At 51.8% G+C, this 20578-nt stretch overlaps 1 protein-coding gene across 1 annotated transcript in view; it reads left to right on the forward strand.

Moving 5' to 3' along the window:
- The window catches only part of LOC119957432 (prosaposin-like), a 70494-nt gene that overhangs the window by 25743 nt on the left and 24173 nt on the right, over positions 1 to 20578 (forward strand). Inside the window, exons 4-6 of the mRNA XM_038785498.1 lie at positions 2433 to 2558; positions 10280 to 10435; positions 11358 to 11447. Of these exons, the coding sequence (XP_038641426.1) occupies positions 2433 to 2558; positions 10280 to 10435; positions 11358 to 11447 (372 nt within the window). The remainder of the gene's footprint in view (positions 1 to 2432; positions 2559 to 10279; positions 10436 to 11357; positions 11448 to 20578) is intronic.

Below are 20578 nucleotides of genomic sequence, written 5' to 3' on the forward strand. Positions count from 1 at the left end.
ACAACAGGATCACCCCCACTGAGGATCCTCCGCGAATCAGCATCTGGATTTCAAGGAGGAGTCTCGTCATTGTCTGTCCCTGCTCTCCCTGCTCAGCAGCAGCCGTGAGGTGGCCCTGGACTTCAGGGCGATAAGAGTGTCAAACCTGGCAGAGGGCTTTACTTGTCACTGATAGCATTGCCCGGTACAATACTACAGCCGTACCTGTAATCAGGTTTCTAGGACTGGGTTAATGTGGGACTGGGGAAACTGTACTGCCCACATGATCCGAAGATAGGGGGCAGCATGGCAGCACAGTGGTTAGCACAATTGCTTCACAGCTCCAGGGTCCCAGGTTCGATTCTGGCTTGGGTCACTGTCTGTGCGGAGTCTGCACGTTCTCCCCATGTGTGCGTGGGTTTCCTCCGGGTGCTCCGGTTTCCTCCCACAGTCCAAAGATGTGCAGGTTAGGTGGATTGGCCATGATAAATTGCCCTTAGTGACCAAAATTGCCCTTAGTGTTGGGTGGGGTTACTGGGATAGGGTGGAGGTGTGGGCTTGGGTAGGGTGCTCTTTCCAAGAGCCGGTGCAGACTCGATGGGCCGAATGGCCTCCGTCTGCACTGTAAATTCTATGATTCACAGCTCCAGGGTCCCAGGTTTGATTCCCGGTTGGGTCACTGTCTGTGCGGAGTCTGCACATCTTCCCCGTGTGTGCGTGGGTTTCCTCCGGGTGCTCCGGTTTCCTCCCACAGTCCAAAGATGTGCAGGTTAGGGGGATTGGCCGTGATAAATTGCCCTTAGTGTCCAAAAGGTTAGGTGGGGTTACGGGGTTACGGGGATAGGGTGGAGGTGTGGCTTAAGTAGGGTTCTCTTTCCAAGGGCTGGTGCATACTCGATGGGCCGAATGGCCTCCTTCTGCACTCTAAATTCTATGTTCTATGTCTGGGGCTGAAGAAACCGAATTACCTGAATATATCTACATCGTTATATTCTCTAATAACCCGGCGCGATTCTCCGGAAACATTTCGAAGGGCGAGATTCCTCCCCCGCCCACGCCTTCTGCAGGGACGCCAGGGGCGAGACGCCGACAATGGGAAAATCCATTGACCGCTGGAGGGATTCTCTGGTTGCCGTGGAAACCCAGCCGGAGAATCCCGCCCCATGTGAATTCTTGGCGGGTTTTCAGACAGCCGACTGTCGCCGAGTTGCCCACTGCTATTTAATCACACTTAGTCATTTTTTGGGGGCCCTGGGGAGCTTTGCACCGATTTAGCCCACACTTAGGGGAGTATTTTCCCGAGAATCCCGCCCAAGGTCAATGGATTTTCCGTTGCCCGTGTCTCACCCTTGCGGTGGCCGGGGTGGTAGAATCCAGCCTGGTCTCCCCTCCAGGCCACTTCCAGCACCCCATCCCTCCCATCACCCCCACCTGTCACCACACCCCCCCAACCTCCCGGAGGCCCCTACTGACCAGCCCTGCACTCCCCCCCCCCTTCAAAGGGCAGCACGGTAGCGTTGTGGACAGCACAATCGTTTCACAGCTCCAGGGTCCCAGGTTCGATTCCGGCTTGGGTCACTGTCTGTGCGGAGTCTGCACGTCCTCCCCGTGTGTGCGTGGGTTGCCTCCGGGTGCTCCGGTTTCCTCCCACAGTCCAAAGATGTGCAGGTTAGGTGGATTGGCCGTGATCAATTGCCCTTAGTGTCCAAAATTGCTTTTAGTGTTGGGTGGGGTTACTGGGTTACGGGGATAGGGTGGAGGTGTTGACCTTGTATAGGGTGCTCTTTCCAAGAGCCGGTGCAGACTCGATGGGCCGAATGGCCTCCTTCTGCACGATAAATTCTATGAAAAACCGCCCCCCCTCATTTCATGGGCATGGTCCCCCTTGCCCCCTGACCCATGGCAGTATCACCCTGCCACCTGGGCACTCCTACCCTGGTACCCAGGCAGTGCTCCAGTTGGCTTGGCAGTACCACCCGGGTACCTTGGCGTTGCCGTTCGGCCTGGCCCTTGTTTGCGCGGACCAGCGCCATTCGCCGTCCAGCTGCAGCCTCCCCTGGCGAAGCCAGAGAATCGACGGAGGCCGGTGGCAGGTAGTTCTGCGAGCTCTGTTTGGTCCCTCTCTTGTTGGGCGGAGTTCCCATTCCGACGTGGGAGAATCCCACGAGGCGCAGAAGCTGTTGAGAGGTAGGCCTCGCCCGGAATTCTCGAGCACTGTGGCAAGAAAATCAGGCCCACAGTTTCTGTTCAGCTCCATGTGGCTGCACATGAAGAGCGAGGGAGGATCTACTCGTGCAGATTGATAGAATGGATTATTGTCCAACAAATGTCTTTGATATACATTTCCCATGATGAGCTCTGTGTGTGTTGTGCGCGTAGTTTGCGTATCGCACGTTACATGCTTTGCAGTGTACCACGCCCCTGGGTTAGCTAGTTTCACTCTTTTTCCGCAGATAGGTGTCAGAGAAGCTTTAAGCAAAGGTTGTCATTCCATCGCCGTCCAAGAGCTCGCAAAGCAGTGTCAAGACTACGTTCATTCCTATCTGCGCACAATAACCCACTTGCTCGGGAAAGAGGTGGTAAGTACATCTCCGGGGTCAAAGGTGAGTGACCCTCACTGCTCACTGTTACTGCCTGGAAGAGGAGCGGGGGTTAGGGGGGGGAGAAGGCAGGGAATGGGAATTTAGCCGGTTGAGGATAGAGAATCGCGGGACGGGCCTCAAGCAATGGTCTGAGGCGGTGGATACGCGCTGCGGCGTACCCCCGAGCACGTGCGCGAAACTGGATTCTCCCCCCCCACCCCCTCCGTTGCCGAACGCGATTTCGGGGTCGGGTGGCGGAGAATCCGATGTAGTATTTACGGAGCTGTGATAGATATGTGGAAAACCCTGTGGATAATAAGAATAATCTTTATTGTCACAAGTAGGCTTACATTAACACTGCAATGAAGTTACTGTGAAAATCCCCTAGTCGCCACATTCCGGCGCCTGTTCGGGTACACAGAGAGAGAATTCAGAATGTCCAATTCACCCTAACAAGCACGTCTTTCGGGACTTGTGGGAGGAAACCGGAGCACCCGGAGGAAACCCACGCAGACACGGGGGGAGCGTGCACACTCCGCACAGACAGTGACTCAAGGCCGGGAATCGAACCCGCGTCCCTGGCGCCGTGAAGCAACAGTGCTAACCACTGGGCCACCCTGCCGCCCATTGTCATGCGCTCAGAAGGTGCAGCCGTCCAGACCGAGTGGGGGTTTATTGATCTTCCCTGGCTCTCCTGAAGACGTAAATTACAGCCATTGGCATTGGCCATCCTCCACTCAAATCTGACAAGGGGGGATGCGTATGGTTCAAAGGTCACGTTTAGATTTGAGCGCAAACTCTGCCTACTATTTCAGCAGCACCTTGGGGAGTATCTTCAGATAGGACGCGACACCAGAATATCTGCCTCCACTAGTCATTCAGTTCGATGCAAATGGTTTCAAGACCCTATTCAAGGCTGATTTTGAAAACTCACCCTTAGAATTCCCCCTATACCAAAAAGGGTCGATATTCTAAATGGTGAACAGGGATTCTCACTCCCTGACTCCGATGCAGGCTTCAGTGGGTGATATTCAGGTCAAACTATATTTTCAAGTTATCCCCTGGTGTAACCCATACCTTCACCAAAGATTTTATCTACTTACCACTTAGTAGCATCGATCCTGGGTCCGGCGTTGCTAAGTAAGTAAAGTAGACTTTCGGAATAACCACTGTTTCAGGTTCAATGAAGTTATTTTATTATTATATTTTTTTCTTTAAAAGCTGCAAACACTTTCTCTACATAAAGGTGAAAAGATCTTGCTTCTGGATTCTGCTGGTTGGTTGAAGGGACCTTCAGGCCCACCTTGACAATCAATCTTCTTTAAAGTCTGGTCTTACATAGAACATAGAACAGTACAGCACAGAACAGGCCCTTCGGCCCTCGATGTTGTGCCGAGCCATGATCACCCTACTCAAACCCACGTATCCACCCTATACCCGTAACCCAATAACCCCCCCCCCCCATAACCTTAACCTTACTTTTTAGGACACTACGGACAATTTAGCATGGCCAATCCACCTAACCCGCACATCTTTGGACTGTGGGAGGAAACCGGAGCACCCGGAGGAAACCCACGCAGACACGGGGAGGACGTGCAGACTCCGCACAGACAGTGATCCAGCTGGGAATCGAACCTGGGACCCTGGAGCTGTGAAGCATTTATGCTAACCACCATGCTACCCTGCTGCCCCTATACATTCTTGAGATGTATTCGCTGGTTAGCTCTGTTGCTGTGTCTTGTCGATCCCATGTACTGAGCTATAAGAGCTAACTCTGCTAGCTATCTCTCAGCTGACTCTGACTCCTGTTTAAATTCTAGTCTCCCTTAGATGTATAGCTGTTTAAGCTCGGCTGCTTGTCTTGTCTTTCCCATGACCGAGCTGTGAAAGCTGAATACGCTTCTCTCCTCTCTCCTCTCTCTGAGTTGTGTTTCTGCTCTGCTTCTGCTCTGGGTTTATATTCTCTTTCTAGTAGTTGTTCAGTTTTTATGACCTTATTGTCAATTGACTTATTTCACTTTGATTGTTAAAAAGTACCTTTGATCTAAACATTCTAATACAACTAAGTATTCATTTTGACATAACCTCACCTCTCAGGTCTCTGATTACATTGTCCTTTGTGATGTTCAAAGTTCCTTTGTGATATTCAAAAATGCTTTGGTTTCAATAGAGGTGTTACTTTTAATTCCTGTCATTTCTGTAGTTTTATTTTCCAATTGTGCCCAGCTCATAATTTTGACTTTAAATTATGTTTCTCGTAGACTGATAGTCTCCAGTTTTCTTTAATTTCCTTGGTGTTAGTAAAATTCCACACCTAGAATTTTCAGCAAATTCAACTGAACCTCATCCTTTCCTTTCCAGCTGTTTACTAAGATAGTTAATTTCAATGAAGGTGTGGACCATTGTTTTCAGCTTCATACAAGAATCCGGTGTTGGCTAAGCCTGTTTGAGAGAAAGAATCTGCATTTTGTAATCCTGCTCGTTGCAGCTGCTATTAACCCTTCGTGGGATCTTTCCCTGTATCCTCTCACGTTTCTCTCAGGCCAGATATTGCCAGACTTCCATGTTTCAAATGACACATATTTCTGTATTTTCAACAACAAGGCGGTTAATTCAATGACCAGCCAGCAACCATTCCATGCCAATGTTCAGTTCTTCCTCTCCAGTGCCAAAAGCCAACCTAAAAATGTAAATTCTTGCTATAACCGGATCATACTATGTCCAATCGTGGATGCACGTACCCATCACTAGCAAGGCGTCCGTGAAATTGAGGACTGCTTCGATCTCATCGGTCTTGGGCGGATCTACCAAGAGAGCCGGCAACGGGTAATGCGTTGGCATTTGGACTCGACGTGCCCGGATGGTGTTCAAATGAGTATTTGTACATAGCCAATAGTACAGCCCACCTCTGGATCCGTGCTGACACAATTGGTGGCACCACGTTGTCGGCCTGAAGAGGCCAAACAGCAGCTTACGATCTGATACGAAGAAAAAATGGCCGCCGTTAATGCATTGGTGGAAGCGTTTGACTCCGAAGACACCCACCAGATCTTCTTCTTCTATATGTGCACAATAGCCTTTCGCAGCCGTTAATGTCCTGGAGACAAATGGTATTGGACGGTCCTGGACGTGCGGTGGGAAGGCACGTCACCAATTTCATCCGCCGATGTGTCACACGTCAAGTAAAGGGGGTTAGCAACGTCAAAATGAGTGAGGACTTTAGACGGAGCCAACGTCCGTTTCATCAAATGAAACGCAGTATCCTGGTCGACGTACCAAACCCAGGATCGGATTATCTATAAAGGAAAATGGAGGAGGGGCCAGGATTAGAACATAGAACATAGAGAAATACAGCACAGAACAGGCCCTTCGGCCCACGATGTGCCAAACTTTTGTCCTAGGTTAATCATAGATTATCATAGAATTTTGGACACTAAGGGCAATTTAGCGCGGCCAATCCACCCAACCTGCCCATCTTTGGACTGTGGGAGGAAACCGGAGCACCCGGAGGAAACCCACGCAGTCACGGGGAGGATGTGCAGACTCCACACAGACAGTGACCCAAGCCGGGAATCGAACCTGTGACCCTGGAGCTGTGAAGCAATTGTGCTATCCACAATGCTACCGTGCTGCCCTTAAGAACAAATTAATCTACACTCCATTATTCTAGCATAATCCATGTATCTATCCAATAGCCGCTTGAAGGTTTCCGACTCAACTACTTCCACAGGCAGTGCATTCCATGCCCCCACTACTCTCTGGGTAAAGAACCTACCTCTGACATCCCCCCTATATCTTCCACCATTTACCTTAAATTTATGTCCCCTTGTAATGGTTTGTTCCACCCATTGGATTATTGCCAAATTCGGCATAAAACGGTTCTAATAATTTTACAGGCCAAAGAGGGGGCGAAGCTGTGTCGCATCACCAGATCTCACCAGATACCCTCTATGACTCACGACTCACGTTGCAAAGACACCGAATGGAAGTCGGTTCCACTCGCCTGAGCCCCGTGGGCGTTGGTCGTAACATATTTTCGCGAGGCCTCGTGCAGCTTGAGCTGCAAGTGAGAATTGCCCATACCCAATTGTGTGAACGTGGAGCCAGCTGCCGGTGTGGGTGTGTAGGTCTTCGAGACAAGGGTAGTAGTCCAGACGTGAAGCCGTATTTACGGTTAATTGGTGCAGAAGCGAATAGTCAAGTCCGATTTAATGACGATTATCACCGGCGTTGCCCAGTCAGAAATGCGAGCCGGCCGAATGATGCCGAGGCTTTCTAATGACTAGAGCTCAGCTTCAACCGTGCCCACAATTGCATAGGGCACAGGTCAAGCAGGGCAAAAACGAGGCTGGGCCTGCGGAACCACATGAACTTTTGCTGGGGGCCATTTTATCTCCCCAAGGCCGGGCCCGAGAACGTCGGTTAATTTGTGCACAACAAGGCCCGTTTCGGCCCTGACGTTGCCGGTCGAGATGTTAATGGTGCAGTCAATCCCCACCCAGCAGGTTGGGACCCGTTGCTCTGCATCGCGATAATGTGAAGACTCAACGACTGGCGCCCTTAAAACAACTGGGGCGAGCGTGGAGCCCCCAATCGACATACGCCTCCCTGTATTTGTAACGAGGCAGGCGGCCAAATAAGCTAACCGCAATTTACTCACTCCGCGTCGAATCTGGGCGAACACGTGGTGGGGTACCATAGTGACGGCAGAACTGTAATTCCACTTGAATTAAGTGGCCATTGACTCGCCCAGGGATGCGAGTCACTCGAGGTGCAACACCACAGTTCAGCTCCATTTCGGTTTCATCCACTTCTAGATGAAGGGCCTGCGCACGGGGTTGACGCCTATCTCGTCCCGAGCGGCCTGGGCGTTGCCCCTCATGTTGCCGCCGGCTTCGGTGACCCCCCAACGCCCTCACATCTGATGGGGGTGGGGTCGACCCCTCTTGAATCTGGAGAGGATATGCGCCACGGCCTAGCTCCTTGAGGCTTTGAGCCTCTTGCATTATGGCAATGGGGAAGCCACCCCACTATGTTTTGACCTCAATTGTTTCATGTGGTAGAGACTTGTCAATCTCTGGGTGAAGAAATTTCTCCTCATCCAGTCCTACCCCGTATCCTCAGACTGTGACCCCTGATTCCGAAACACCCTCAGCATCGGAAAAATCTACCCTGCCTAGTCCTGTTAGAAATTTATGGGTTCCTTTGAGATTTCCCACTAATTTTCTGAACTCCAGCGAATACAATCCTAACTGACTCAATCTCTCCTCGTACGTCAGTCCCACCATCCCTGGAATCAGTCTGGTAAACCTTCGCTGCACTCCCTCGAGAGCAAGAACCCTTCCTCAGAGAAGGAGACCGAAAGTGCCCACAATACTCCAGGTGTGGCCTAGAATTGTTCCTGGCTTCCCACATGCAGCAAGAGGAGCACACCACTGCTTTGAGCTCTCCTGCCATGACTTACCCCTTCAAATTAAACCTTTGGAAGATGCAAAATATCAGATAATATCAATTAATCTAGGGCCTCTCTTTCCTGATCCAGGTTACTGCAGAATGTAGCACTCACAAACGATAAGCCACAAAAGGACTTTACAATCTATGAGCGATAAAAGGAATAAATACTTACGGAACCACTAATTACTAATCAGCTCTCTCCCTTGTAGCCACTCTCTGAAGATTTAAAAGTTAGCAAACAAAAGAACTCAAAAATTAATATTTTCCATTCTGCCCCGACTTCCAACTGTGCTCCGAATTCCCGATACGCAGGATGTGCTGTCATGTGAGAGTACCTTTAAGAAATGAGTGTTTATAAATGGGCCTGTATGTAAATATCTGTAGTGAGTGTACCTTTAAGAAATGGGTGTTTATAAATGGGTGTGTATATAAATATCTGTAGTGGGAGTACCTTTTCGAAATGGGTGTTTATAAATGGGCCTGTATGTAAATATCTATAGTGAGTGTACCTTTAAGAAATGGGTGTTTATAAATGGGTGTGTATATAAATATCTGTAGTGGGAGTACCTTTAAGAAATGGGTGTTTACTACTGCAGTGATGCCAGTGAGTGGGTGGAGCTGGACTGTCTGTCAGCTTTTTACTTTCGTTTTAGGCTGTTTGCTGCAGGGTGGGTTGGGTTTCAGTTTAGTTTTGGAGAAACTGCAATCACAGCAGGATGTGTGTGAATCTCTGCAAGCTCATGAGTGTCCATTTGCTGATTTCAACGTGGTAACTGTTCTCAGTAGTGAAGTTAAACCTGATGTCTTTCTGTAAAAAGGTGTTTTTAAGCCTGATGGATGTTGAAAGGAAAGCGTAACGGATTACTTAGTGTTGTATTCTTTGGGGGTTGTATTTGATGTGATGGTTGCTAAGATGTTCACTGTAGGTTTTAAAAAAGGTTAACTTGAGTTCAGAGAATAAACATTGTTTTGCTTGAAAAAAATACTTGTTCATTTCTGCTATCCCACACCTGTAGAGTGGGCCGTGTGCTCCCCATACCACAATCTATTAAACGTTGTGGGTCAGGGGAACTCCATGATACATTTTGGGGTTCTCTAAACCCTGGCCCATAACCATGGCCTCTCTCACTGCTCATGTGCAAAGATTGCCGTAACTTTGTCAACGTTCCCCCAGTTGAGCCGGGCCTGGAGCTGCACTGCAATCCCTTCTCTTGATGCTCTCAACGTACCTCCCCCCACCTCATTTGGGCCCTTGCCCCTTCCCTTGATTCGGATCCAAATGTAGATTTGAAAACTCCAGCTAATTATGGAGAGACAGCTACAGAATTCCTTTCTGTGTACCCATCCCTCAAAGTCCTGAGCAAAACATAACTTAAAGCACTGTTATCTTTTTTTAAAAGATAATTTTATTGAAAAATGTTGTATTTAAAGAACAACGAACCGCAATAAAATACCAACAATAACAATAATGATAACAGTCAGAAACATTCGCCCATCCTCAATGAACAACAAAACATATTAACAACAACTTAAATTAACACAATATTAAGTTAAATAACCATAGAAAAAAATAGAAACAATAAAGAACACCTCCCCCCCCCCCCCCCCCCCCCCCCCGGGTTGCTGCTGCTATTGACCAAGATACCTATCTTTGAGCCAGGAAGTCCAGAAAAGGCTGCCATCGTTTATAGAACCCTTGTATTGATCCTCTCAGGGCAAATTTGACCCTTTCCAATATTATAAATCCCGCCATGTCACTGATCCAGGTCTCCACGCTTGGGGGCCTCGCATCCTTCCACTGCAGCAGAATCCTTCGTCGGGCTACTAGGGATGCAAAGGCCAGGACACCGGCCTCTTTCGCCTCCTGCACTCCCGGCTCTACCGCAACTCCAAAAATCGCGAGTCCCCACCCTGGTTTGACCCTGGATCCAACCACCCTCGACACCGTCCCCGCTACCCCCTTCCAGAATTCTTCCAGTGCCGGACATGCCCAGAACATATGGGCGTGGTTCGCTGGACTCCCCGAACATCTGATGCACCTGTCCTCACCCCCAAAGAACCTACTCATCCTAGTCCCGGACATGTGGGCCCGGTGCAGCACCTTAAATTGGAAAAGCACTATTATCTTAATGATTGGAGATGATGCTGAAGTGACAGATCTAGTTCTAAAGGGAATGGGGGGAGGGGGGGAGGGGGGGGGGGGGGGACTGTTCAGTGCAAGGCGTCTCTCACGCCCAAATTCCATCTCCTTTGGTTCCCACCAGACACCAGATGTGTTTTGTGTCGCTCTTGGCCTCTGCCAGCTCCAGCAGCAGGAACATCGTCGCTCTGATGAGGTCGCTCAGGACAAGCCAAATGTGGACAAGCTAGCTGTGGTCAATGACTCTCCGGAGAACACTGTAGAGATGAGGTACTACCAGGTAAGGATACTATAGACTTATATTTGCAGCTTTAGTGAGGATTAGTGACGCAGAATTCTTATTTGTTCTGTTACTGACTAATTAGCCCTCGCGAAGAAGTCAAGAATGGCCAACAGGGGCGGCATTGAAGTCTACTAATGCAGAACAAGGCCAGCAGCGCGGGTTCGATTCCCATACCGGCCTCCCCGAACAGGCGCCGGAATGTGGCGACTAGGGGCTTTCCGCAGTAACTTCATTGAAGCCCACTCGTGACAATGAGCGATTATTATTATTATTATTATTAAGGCACCTTTTTTTTAAAAACAATTACTCTTTTCTGGTGAAGCATCTATTGGAATTGAGAGCTGGTATGGTCTGTTAAGGGACCCCAGTAGCTCGATATCTCTGCAAATGACAAACTTTACAGATGCATGCTGAATTTGGCATCTTTCGATTCTGACTGCATTGGAAAAAATGCACCAGAACCCATCTCTCAATTGCAGGGGGGAATCAATCTTTCGCATGTGAAACGTCCAGGTATAATCCCGGCCCCTGAGGGGGGGGGGGGGGGGGGGGGGAGTTTGAATCGGGTCCAGATGGATTGGGTAAACAGTCAGAGGGAGTAAAGGGGCGAAGATGGTATGAGCTTCATCAATGCCAGTCTCATCACATACGAGCTTGCACACACGATGAAAAGTGCCTCTAATTTGCACAAAGTGAGCGATCAGTCTCAGAGGTCATGGGGAATCTATAAAGGGTTGTCTGAGGGGAGGGCCGAGATGCAACGGTCAAACAGAATAAACGGAGCCTCTGCAATTTCCTTGTGAGATGTCAGTGCTCGACGTAAAGAGTGCAAACATTGAAATATTTAAACTCCAGCGCAGGTCTCCATTCGAGTATCATTCTTCCAACTGTCCACTGATGTTTTATTTACGTTGAACAGGTGGCACCTCACAGATTAACAGCCAAGTGCAAACTGTGTAAGACTGTCATGAAAAACGTGCACAAGCTTCTTGTCAACAAGAAAGTTCAGGTGGGTTACTGTGCGTCTTTAAAATAGAGAGTTCGGAAGGACAAATTCTGGGGATCCAAATGTCTGGTACCGAGAAAGGGTGAACAGGCGACTGTCTCTCTCTGTAGATCTGATTTGCCTTCCCACCCAATTTCCCCCCTCTTCGGATGACCCGATCTCTTGATTCAATCACCAATGTCTGACAAATGTTGGAATGCCAAAGTGACCTTCATGTGTGAGATTGACAGATTGGCACAACTGTGGCTTTATTACAGTCAGATACGTGGCCTCCTGCTGCAGCTGGCGAAATGGCTGATCAGAAGGAGGACACGCATATTTATACGGCTCCTTGTGGGCGGAGCCAGCCGGCAGGGGCTACCGGCGAACCTGTAGTGCAGGTCCTACCTTACATCCCCTAATACAGGTGCACACAGTAATTCACCACAATCCTGATCCAGGGGCAGCACGGTAGCATGGTGGTTAGCATAAATGCTTCACAGCTCCAGGGTCCCAGGTTCGATTCGCGGCTGGGTCACTGTCTGTGCGGAGTCTGCACATCCTCCCCGTGTGTGTGCGTGGGTTTCCTCCGGGTGCTCCGGTTTCCTCCCACAGTCCAAAGATGTGCGGGTTAGGTGGATTGGCCGTGCTAAATTGCCCGTAGTGTCCTAAAAGGTAAGGTTAGGGGGGGGGGGGGTTGTTGGGTTACGGGTATAGGGTGGATACGTGGGTTTGAGTAGGGTGATCATTGCTCGGCACAACATTGGGGGCCGAAGGGCCTGTTCTGTGCTGTACTGTTCTATGTTCTATACATCCAAGTTTGACAGACAACGTACAGAACAGAAATCACTCAACAGAGACAGGAGAGCAAATGGGGATAGGAGCAGGGGAGAGGGACAAACATAGAACATAGAACATTACAGCTCAGTACAGGCCCTTCGGCCCTCAATGTTGCGCCGACCTGCGAAACCACTCTAAAGCCCATCTACACTATTCCCTTGTCGTCCATCTGTCTATCCAATGACCATTTGAATGCGTTTAGTGTTGGCGAGTCCACTACTGTTGCAGGCAGGGCATTCCACGCCCTTACTACTCTCTGAGTAAAGAACCTACCTCTGACATCAGTCCTATATCTATCTCCCCTCAATTTAAAGCTATGTCCCCTCGTGCTGGACATCACCATCCGAGGAAAAAGGCTCTCACTGTCCACCCTATCAAATCCTCTGATCATCTTGTATGCCTCAATTAAGTCACCTCCTAACCGTCTTCTCTCAAACGAAAACAGCCTCAAGTCCCTCAGCCTTCCCTCATAAGATCTTCCCTCCATACCAGGCAACATCCTGGTAAATCTCCTCTGCACCCTTTCCAATGCTTCCACATCCTTCCTATAATGCGGCGACCAGAACTGCACGCAATACTCCAAATGCGGCCGCACCAAAGGAGGGGTATACGGGAGAGGGGGGGAAAAGGGGGGGGAAAGGGAGGGACTGGGGGGGGGGGGGTGGGACGACACAGGGAAGGAGGAACAAACAAGGCTAGGAAAGGAACAGCAATAGGGCTACAAAGTGCCACAACCAAGGGCTCGGAACAAGGAATCGCTGCAAGCATCCACCCAGTGCGGTCTCTGGGTGGAGGGAGACCCCAGAGTGAAGGGGGCTACCCGCTTGGTGGACGCACAGTGGGCGGCCATGTTGGGTGCCCCCTGGGCAAAGGAAGACTCCGGAATGCAGGGGCCCGGCTGCACGGAGAAATCAGTGACGGCGGCCATGCTGGACAACACCCGAACAAAGGGAAACCCCAGAGGGCAGGGGCGTGTCCACCAGGTAAGTATGGTTAATCCCACAGGAGCGAGGGGGCAGAAGCCCCCCACCAGGATGGTCACCTGGAACGTAAGGGGACTCAATGGCCCAGTGAAGAGATCCAGAGTCCTCACCCACCTCAGAAACATGAGGGCCGACATAGTCTTCCTCCAACAGACACACCTGAGGGAGCAGGGCCAACTGCGGGTAAGAAAGGGCTGGGTGGGACAAACCTATCATTCCTGCTATGGGACAAGGGCCAGAGGGGTGGCGATATTGATCGGCAAGAGGACGATGTTTAGGGCGACGAAGACGGTTACAGACCCGGGGGTCAGTATGTCATGGTCAGCGGGGCCCTGGATGGGGCGCCGGTAGTTCTAGTCAACGTATACGCGCCTAACTGGGACGACACGAGCTTCATCCAAAAGACCATGGCAGAAATCCCGGACATAGCAACGCATCGACTAATCATGAGGGGGACTTCAACTGTGTACAGGATCCAAAGACGGACAGATCAAACCCCAAAACGGGGAAAACCTCAAGCCTGGCAAGGGAACTCGGTCACTTTAGGGAGCAGATGGGAGCTGTGGACCCCTGGAGGTTCGCCCACCCGGGGGAGAAAGAATTCTCCTTCTTCTCCCCAGTACACAACGTGTTCTCCAGAATTGACTTCTTTGTGGTGGGGAAAACGGTGCTTCCAGGGATAGACAAAGTGGAATACTCCGCAATTGTGATATCAGACCACGCTCCACACTACATGGATGAAAAAAATGAAATGAAAATGGCTTATTGTCACGAGTAGGCTTCAATGAAGTTACTGTGAAAAGCCCCTAGTCGCCACATTCCGGCGCCTGTCCGGGGAGGCTGGTACGGGAATCGAACCGTGCTGCTGGCCTGCTTGGTCTGCTTTATAAGCCAGCGATTTAGCCTTGTGAGCTAAACCAGCCCAGGATGTGAGGGCAGCATGGTAGCACAGTGGTTAGCACAATTGCTTCACAGCTCCAGGGTCCCAGGTTTGATTCCCGGCTTGGGTCACTGTCTGTGCGGAGTCTGCACGTTCTCCCCGTGTCTGGGTGGGTTTCCTCCGGGTGCTCCGGTTTCCTCCCACAGTCCAAAGATGTGCAGGTTAGGTGGATTGGCCGCGCTAAATTGCCCTAAGTGTCCAAAATTACCCTTAGTGTTGGGTGGTGTTGGGGTGGAGATGTGGGCTTGGGTGGGGTGCTCTTTCCAAGAGCAGGTGCAGATTTGATGGGCCGAATGGCCTCCTTCTGCACGGTAAATTCTATTAAAACTATGTGAGGCTGGAGACGGGCGGGGCCCAACGCCCCTCATGGAGGTTGGACGGTGCCTTACTAGCAGACAAGGCCTTCAACGAAAAAATATCACAAGCCATAGCAGAGTACACGGAGAACAACCAAGACGGGGAGATCTCACACTCCACATTCTGGGAAGCGCTGAAGGTCGTACCAAGAGGGGAAATCATCGCTTTCAAAGCGTAAAGAGATAGGGAGGAAAGGGTGGCTAGGCAGAAGCTGGTCGACTCCATACTGGAGGTAGACCGTAAATACTCCGAAGCCCCGACCGTAGAGCTCCTGGCAGAGAGGAAAGAATTACAAAGGAACTTTGACCTGCTCTCCACCAGGAAAGCAGTGCACCAACTCCGCCAGGCACGTGGGGCCCTGTACGAACACGGAGACAAAGCCAGCCACCTGTTGGCACACCAGCTGAGAAAGCAGGCAGCCACCAGAGAAATTGCCCAAATCAGGGGTACCAGAGGCACATTGGAAATAGAACGAGAAAAGATTAACAAAACCTTCAAGGCCTTCTACCAAGGGCTGTACACCTCAGAGCCTCCAATGGGGGAGTCTGGGAGAAAATGGTTCCTTGATACATACTCGTGAGACTCGACCAACGTTGTCTACCTCATACGCTGCAGGGAAGGATGTCCCGAAGCGTGGTGCATTGGCGAGACCATGCAGACACTGCGACAACGAATGAACGGGCATCGCGTGACAATCACCAGGCAGGAATGTTCCCTTCCAGTCGGGGAACACTTCAGCAGTCAATGGACAGCATCAGCTCCATGCAGACGGGGAAGGCGCCAGGACCGGACGGATTCCCGGCAGACTTCTACAAAAAATTCGTGACAGCGCTGGCCCCGCACCTGCGGGAGATGTTCACAGACTCACTAGCTAGGGGCACAATGCCTCCCACGTTAGCACAGGCCTCAATCTCGCTGATACCTAAGAAAGACAAAGACCCAACGGAATGTGGGTCATACAGACCCATATCTCTGCTGAACGCAGACGCCAAAATACTGGCCAAAATCCTAGCCAAAAGGCTGGAAGACTGTGTACCTGAGGTGGTCACAGAGGACCAGACGGGCTTCGTCAAAGGTAGACAGCTCACCTCGAACATCAGGCGCCTGCTGAACGTGATAATGACCCCCTCCGGGGAGAGAACACCAGAGGTGATCGTCTCCCTGGACGCAGAAAAGGCCTTTGACAGAGTCGAGTGGAAATACCTCATAGAGGTACTGGAGCGGTTCGGGCTTGGAACAGGGTTCACCGCTTGGGTAAAGCTCCTATACAACACTCCCATGGCAAGCGTACGGACCAACAATACCAACTCCCAATACTTCCAGCTGCACAGGGGCACCAGACAAGGATGCCCACTGTCCCCGCTGATGTTCGCACTAGCGATCGTACCGCTAGCAATCGCGCTCAGGGCAGCAAAAAGCTGGAGGGTGATCCGAAAGGGAGGCAGAGAGCACAGAGTCTCAATATGCAGATGATCTGCTCCTCTACATCTCGGACCCACAAAGCAGCATGGACGGAATCATCGCGCTCCTGAAAGAGTTTGGAGCCTTCTCGGGCTACAAACTCAACATGAGCAAAAGTGAGATCTTCCCAGTACACCCGCAAAGGGGGCGGGGGTGGAGGGCAGCACTAAAGGGGCTGCCGTTCAAACAAGCCCAACACAAAATCCACTACCTGGGGATCCAAATAGCCCATGACTGGAAAGGGATCCACAAATAGAACCTCACCAGCCTGACGGAGGTGACTTAATAGAGACATATAAGATAGTCAGAGGGTTAGATAGGGTGGACAGTGAGAGACTTTTTCCTCGGATGGTGATGACCAACACGAGGGGACATAGCTTTAAATTGAGGGGTGGTAAATATAGGACAGATGTCAGAGGCAGTTTCTTTACTCAGAGAGTAGTAGGGGTGTGGAACGCCCTGCCTGCAACAGTAGTAGACTCGCCAACTTTAAGGGCATTTAAGTGGTCACTGGATAGACATATGGATGAAAATGGAATAGTGTAGGTCAGATAGGCTTCAGATGGTTTCACAGGTCGGCGCAACATCGAGGGCCGAAGGGCCCGTACTGCGCTGTAGTGTTCTATGTTCTAAGTAAAAAAGGACCTGCAAAGATGGAACACACTCCCACTCTCCCTCGCGGGGAGAGTCCAGACGATCAAAATGAACTTACTGCCCAGGTTCCTCTTCCTGTTTAGATCCATTCCGATCTACATCCCCAAGGCCTTTTTCAAAGCGCTGGACAAACTAATCATGGCGTTCGTATTGGGGGGGGGGGGGGGGGGGGGGGGGTGGGGGTGGGGGTTTGAAGAATGCTGGGCTCCCAAAGAAGGTCCTACAAAAGACAAAAACCTACAAATCTACCACTGGGCGGCAACAGCCGAGCGAGTAAGGGGATGGATCCAGGAGCCAGAAGCTGAGTGGGTGCGTGCGGAGGAGGCCTCCTGCATGGGAACCTCCCTCCGGGCCCTCGCCACGGCAGCACTCCCATCCCCACCCAAAAAACACTCCAGCAGCCCAGTGGTGACAGCCACCCTCCAATCCTGGAACCAACTGCGGCAGCAACTTGGCCTGACCAAAATGTCGGACAAGGCTCCCACCTGCAACAACCATAGGTTCAAACCAGCACTGACCGACGCCACCTTCAAAAGGTGGAGGCAGGACGGGGGGACACTGACAATCAGGGACCTATACACGGACGGCAGGATCGCAACACTGGACGAACTGACAGAGAAATTTCGGCTAGCTGGGGGGAACGAGCTACGGTACCTGCAGCTCAAAAACTTCCTACGAAAGGAGACAAGGACGTACCCACAACCGCCACGACAGACACTACTGGAAGACCTACTGGACGCAAGTATCCTAGAGAAAGGGAACTGTAGCGACGTGTATGACCGACTGGTAGAAAGGGACGACACCGTACTGGATGCAACAAGAAGGAAATGGGAGGACGACCTGGGGATTGAGATAGGGTGGGGACTCTGGAGCGAAGCACTGCATAGAGTCAACTCCACCTCCACGTGCGCAAGGCTCAGCCTGACGCAACTAAAAGTGGTACATAGAGCCCACTTAACAAGAACCCGTATGAGTAGGTTCTTCCCGGAGGTGGAGGACAGATGTGAGCAGTGCCAAAGGGGCCCGGCCAACCACGCCCACATGTTCTGGTCTTGCCCCAGACTTGTGGAGTACTGGACAGCCTTCTTCGAGGCTATGTCCAAAGTGGTGGGGGTGAGGGTGGAGCCATGCCCGATAGTGGCGGTCTTCGGGGTTTCAGACCAGCCAGATCTATTCCTGGGGAGGAGGGCGGACGCCCTTGCCTTTGCCTCCCTGATCGCCCACCGTAGAATCCTGTTTGGCTGGCGGTCAGCAGCACCACCCAGAGCTGCAGACTGGCTGTCCGACCTCTCGGAATCTCTCCAAATGGAGAAAATCGAATTCGCCATCCGAGGGTCGGACGACGGCTTCCACAGAACGTTCCGGGACCTGTTCGTGGCCAACGTACAAGAGGAAGAATAGTCGGGTGGCCAAGAATCAGGGGAACGTAGCTGAGGCGGGGGAGGGGGAGGGACAGCCCGGGGAGGAGGCGGGGGGGGGGGGGGGGGGGGGGGAAGAGGGAGGAGACAGGGAACAATAGAGGGGAACCAGTGAGGTGGGGGGGAGGCAAGGGAATGAAAGCCAGAAGGGAGGCGTGGAAAACGATAAGAAACCTGGCAGCCACAGGAGCAGAGGGCAATTGTTCTGTAATTGTTTCCCCGGCGACCAAATATATATCTACCCCCTCAGTTCCCCCCCCCCCGCCCCCCACAAATAGATGCCTACTTATGTGCTAAAATCAATATTGCCAATTGTACTGAGCGGCTGTTGTTGAGCGAGCACATAATACCCGACCAGTTATTTTATTCAAACTTTTTTATTTGTTGCTGTTTGTTTTGTTTTTTGTGCGTGTTCTCTTCTCTTCTATGTATATATATATATATATATATATTCTATTTTGTGCACATAACGGTAAATATACTTTATTCAAAAACCCAATAAAAAACGATTTGTAAAAAAAAACCGCACAGAACGTAAAATTGTAGCAACTGGTGTGGTGATGTCGTGGTTACGTTACAGGGTTCGATAGCGAAGGAGCTGGATTGATGTTTCAGAGACAGGGGGCTGGATTGCCCGATGCTCCGGTCGAATTCCCAATGGCGTCGGTGATGTACCATCAATTGAACGCGAGACGAGTTGCTGGACAAAAGTATGGCTTTAATCGGCTAGATGTTAGCCCTGCGGTCGATTACAGGAGAAGGACGACCGCCGGGAGTGCTGGGTATTTATACCCAGCCCTGGAGGCGGGGTTGACTCAGCCCCTCGACCAATCGGGGAGCCGTCACATGACTGGTCTCAACCAACTGGTCGGGAGGCACATGACCGACCAGGGCCAATGGTAAGCCGGTGTTCTGCACCAATGGCATATCCATATTCATATCCCACCACATCAGTGGGGAAAATCAATGAAACAGATCTGGAATGAAAAGCTCGGAGCACGGGAAACAACTGGATGATTGGTCTCGAGTGGCCTCGAGGGAAAGAAATCTGCCCTCTTCACTAACATGCGATTCCAGATCCATAGAAATGTGGTTGACTCTTCACTGCTCCGTGAAATGGCTGGGCAAACCATTCGGTTCTCTCAAGGGGAACTAAAGATGGGTGATAAACACGGGAAGGTTCCGTCCTTATTGGCCGTTCGCCAAGCCTGGACACAGGTGGCAGGGATGGTTAGCACCGTGGGCAATACCGTCCGGACCGATCTGCAGTACCGAACGAAACATCACAGCCTCCGCAGGACGGCTCGGGTGAGTCGGCAGCACTGTACCCCTGGCACCAACCCCTCTACCCACACAGCCGTCACCCTACCCCCTCCCCCCCACACCCAGAGGGCAGGCAAACCCCCACCCTGCAATGCTATACCGGCCGCCATGGCCAGATGCCCTGGCTACTGAAGGCACCAGCTATCCGACCAGTGGGTTGCACGCGCCGGACTTTCTTCTGCTTCTCCCCTCTCCTACCCAGGAAGAAGGCAGCCCATAATCGGCTGGAGTGGGAGAAGACTGGAGGACTGCAACCCCTTGTTGTAACAGAGGAGAGGATCACTGGTCATAGTTGGCGGGTCGGAAGAAGGGGCAGAGGTCAAGGGCGGGGCGGAGGTCAGCACCGGGCAAGGAAGTGAAACCGTGCCGAGTTACGGTTCCCCAAGGCACATGTGTCACCCCCCCCCCCCACACCATCCCCACACCATCCCCACACCCCTCAGCTCCACAACTATCCCTACACCAACCCCCCCCCCCCCCCCCTTCCTCAACACCTCCCCTCACCACCCCCACTCTCTCCCAACCCCCGATACATTTATGCGTCTTGTCTTGTGTCTTGCTGAAGCTGCTGGCGATGGGGTCGGCCCTTCCGGTGTCCCCTGCCCCCAGCCACAGCCGGAACCCCAGGTGTCGACCAGCGAGGCGCCCTCGACCCGCCTCCCGGGGCACCCCGGAGTCCGAGTCTGAGGAATGACGCTGATTTGCCGTCACAGCTGTGCCAACGGCAGAGTCACTCATCTCGGCTGGACTACTTAGTGAAGAGGCTTCTGGGACACGGTGTGCGCGCGCGCACGCACACACATACACACGCACGCACGCACACGCACACACACACACACACGCACACACACTCCGATACAGCAGGCGCAGGTAGGAACTCCCGAGGGGGGCACGGACGGTTGGAGGGCGGGCCGACCCCAGGGTCTAGCTGCCGCCCAGACGTGTTTCAGCTTCTTGAATGGACGATACCGTTGATTGCGGAGATGCAGTCACAGAGCCAGAGACTACACGAGGGGTCGTGGGCGGGCACGCAGCTGGTGCAGTTGGAGGAGCCGAACTGCGTGCAGGCGCGGGAGGTGATGCCGCCCAGCCCAACTTCGCACGGGCTCCGTCCGCGATGGAGACCTTGTTGACCAACGTTTGGGCCATGGATCAACATGCCCAAGGTCTGGGGCAATC

This window comes from Scyliorhinus canicula, chromosome 26 (genome assembly GCF_902713615.1).
Source record: "Scyliorhinus canicula chromosome 26, sScyCan1.1, whole genome shotgun sequence".
Lineage (NCBI taxonomy): Eukaryota > Metazoa > Chordata > Chondrichthyes > Carcharhiniformes > Scyliorhinidae > Scyliorhinus > Scyliorhinus canicula.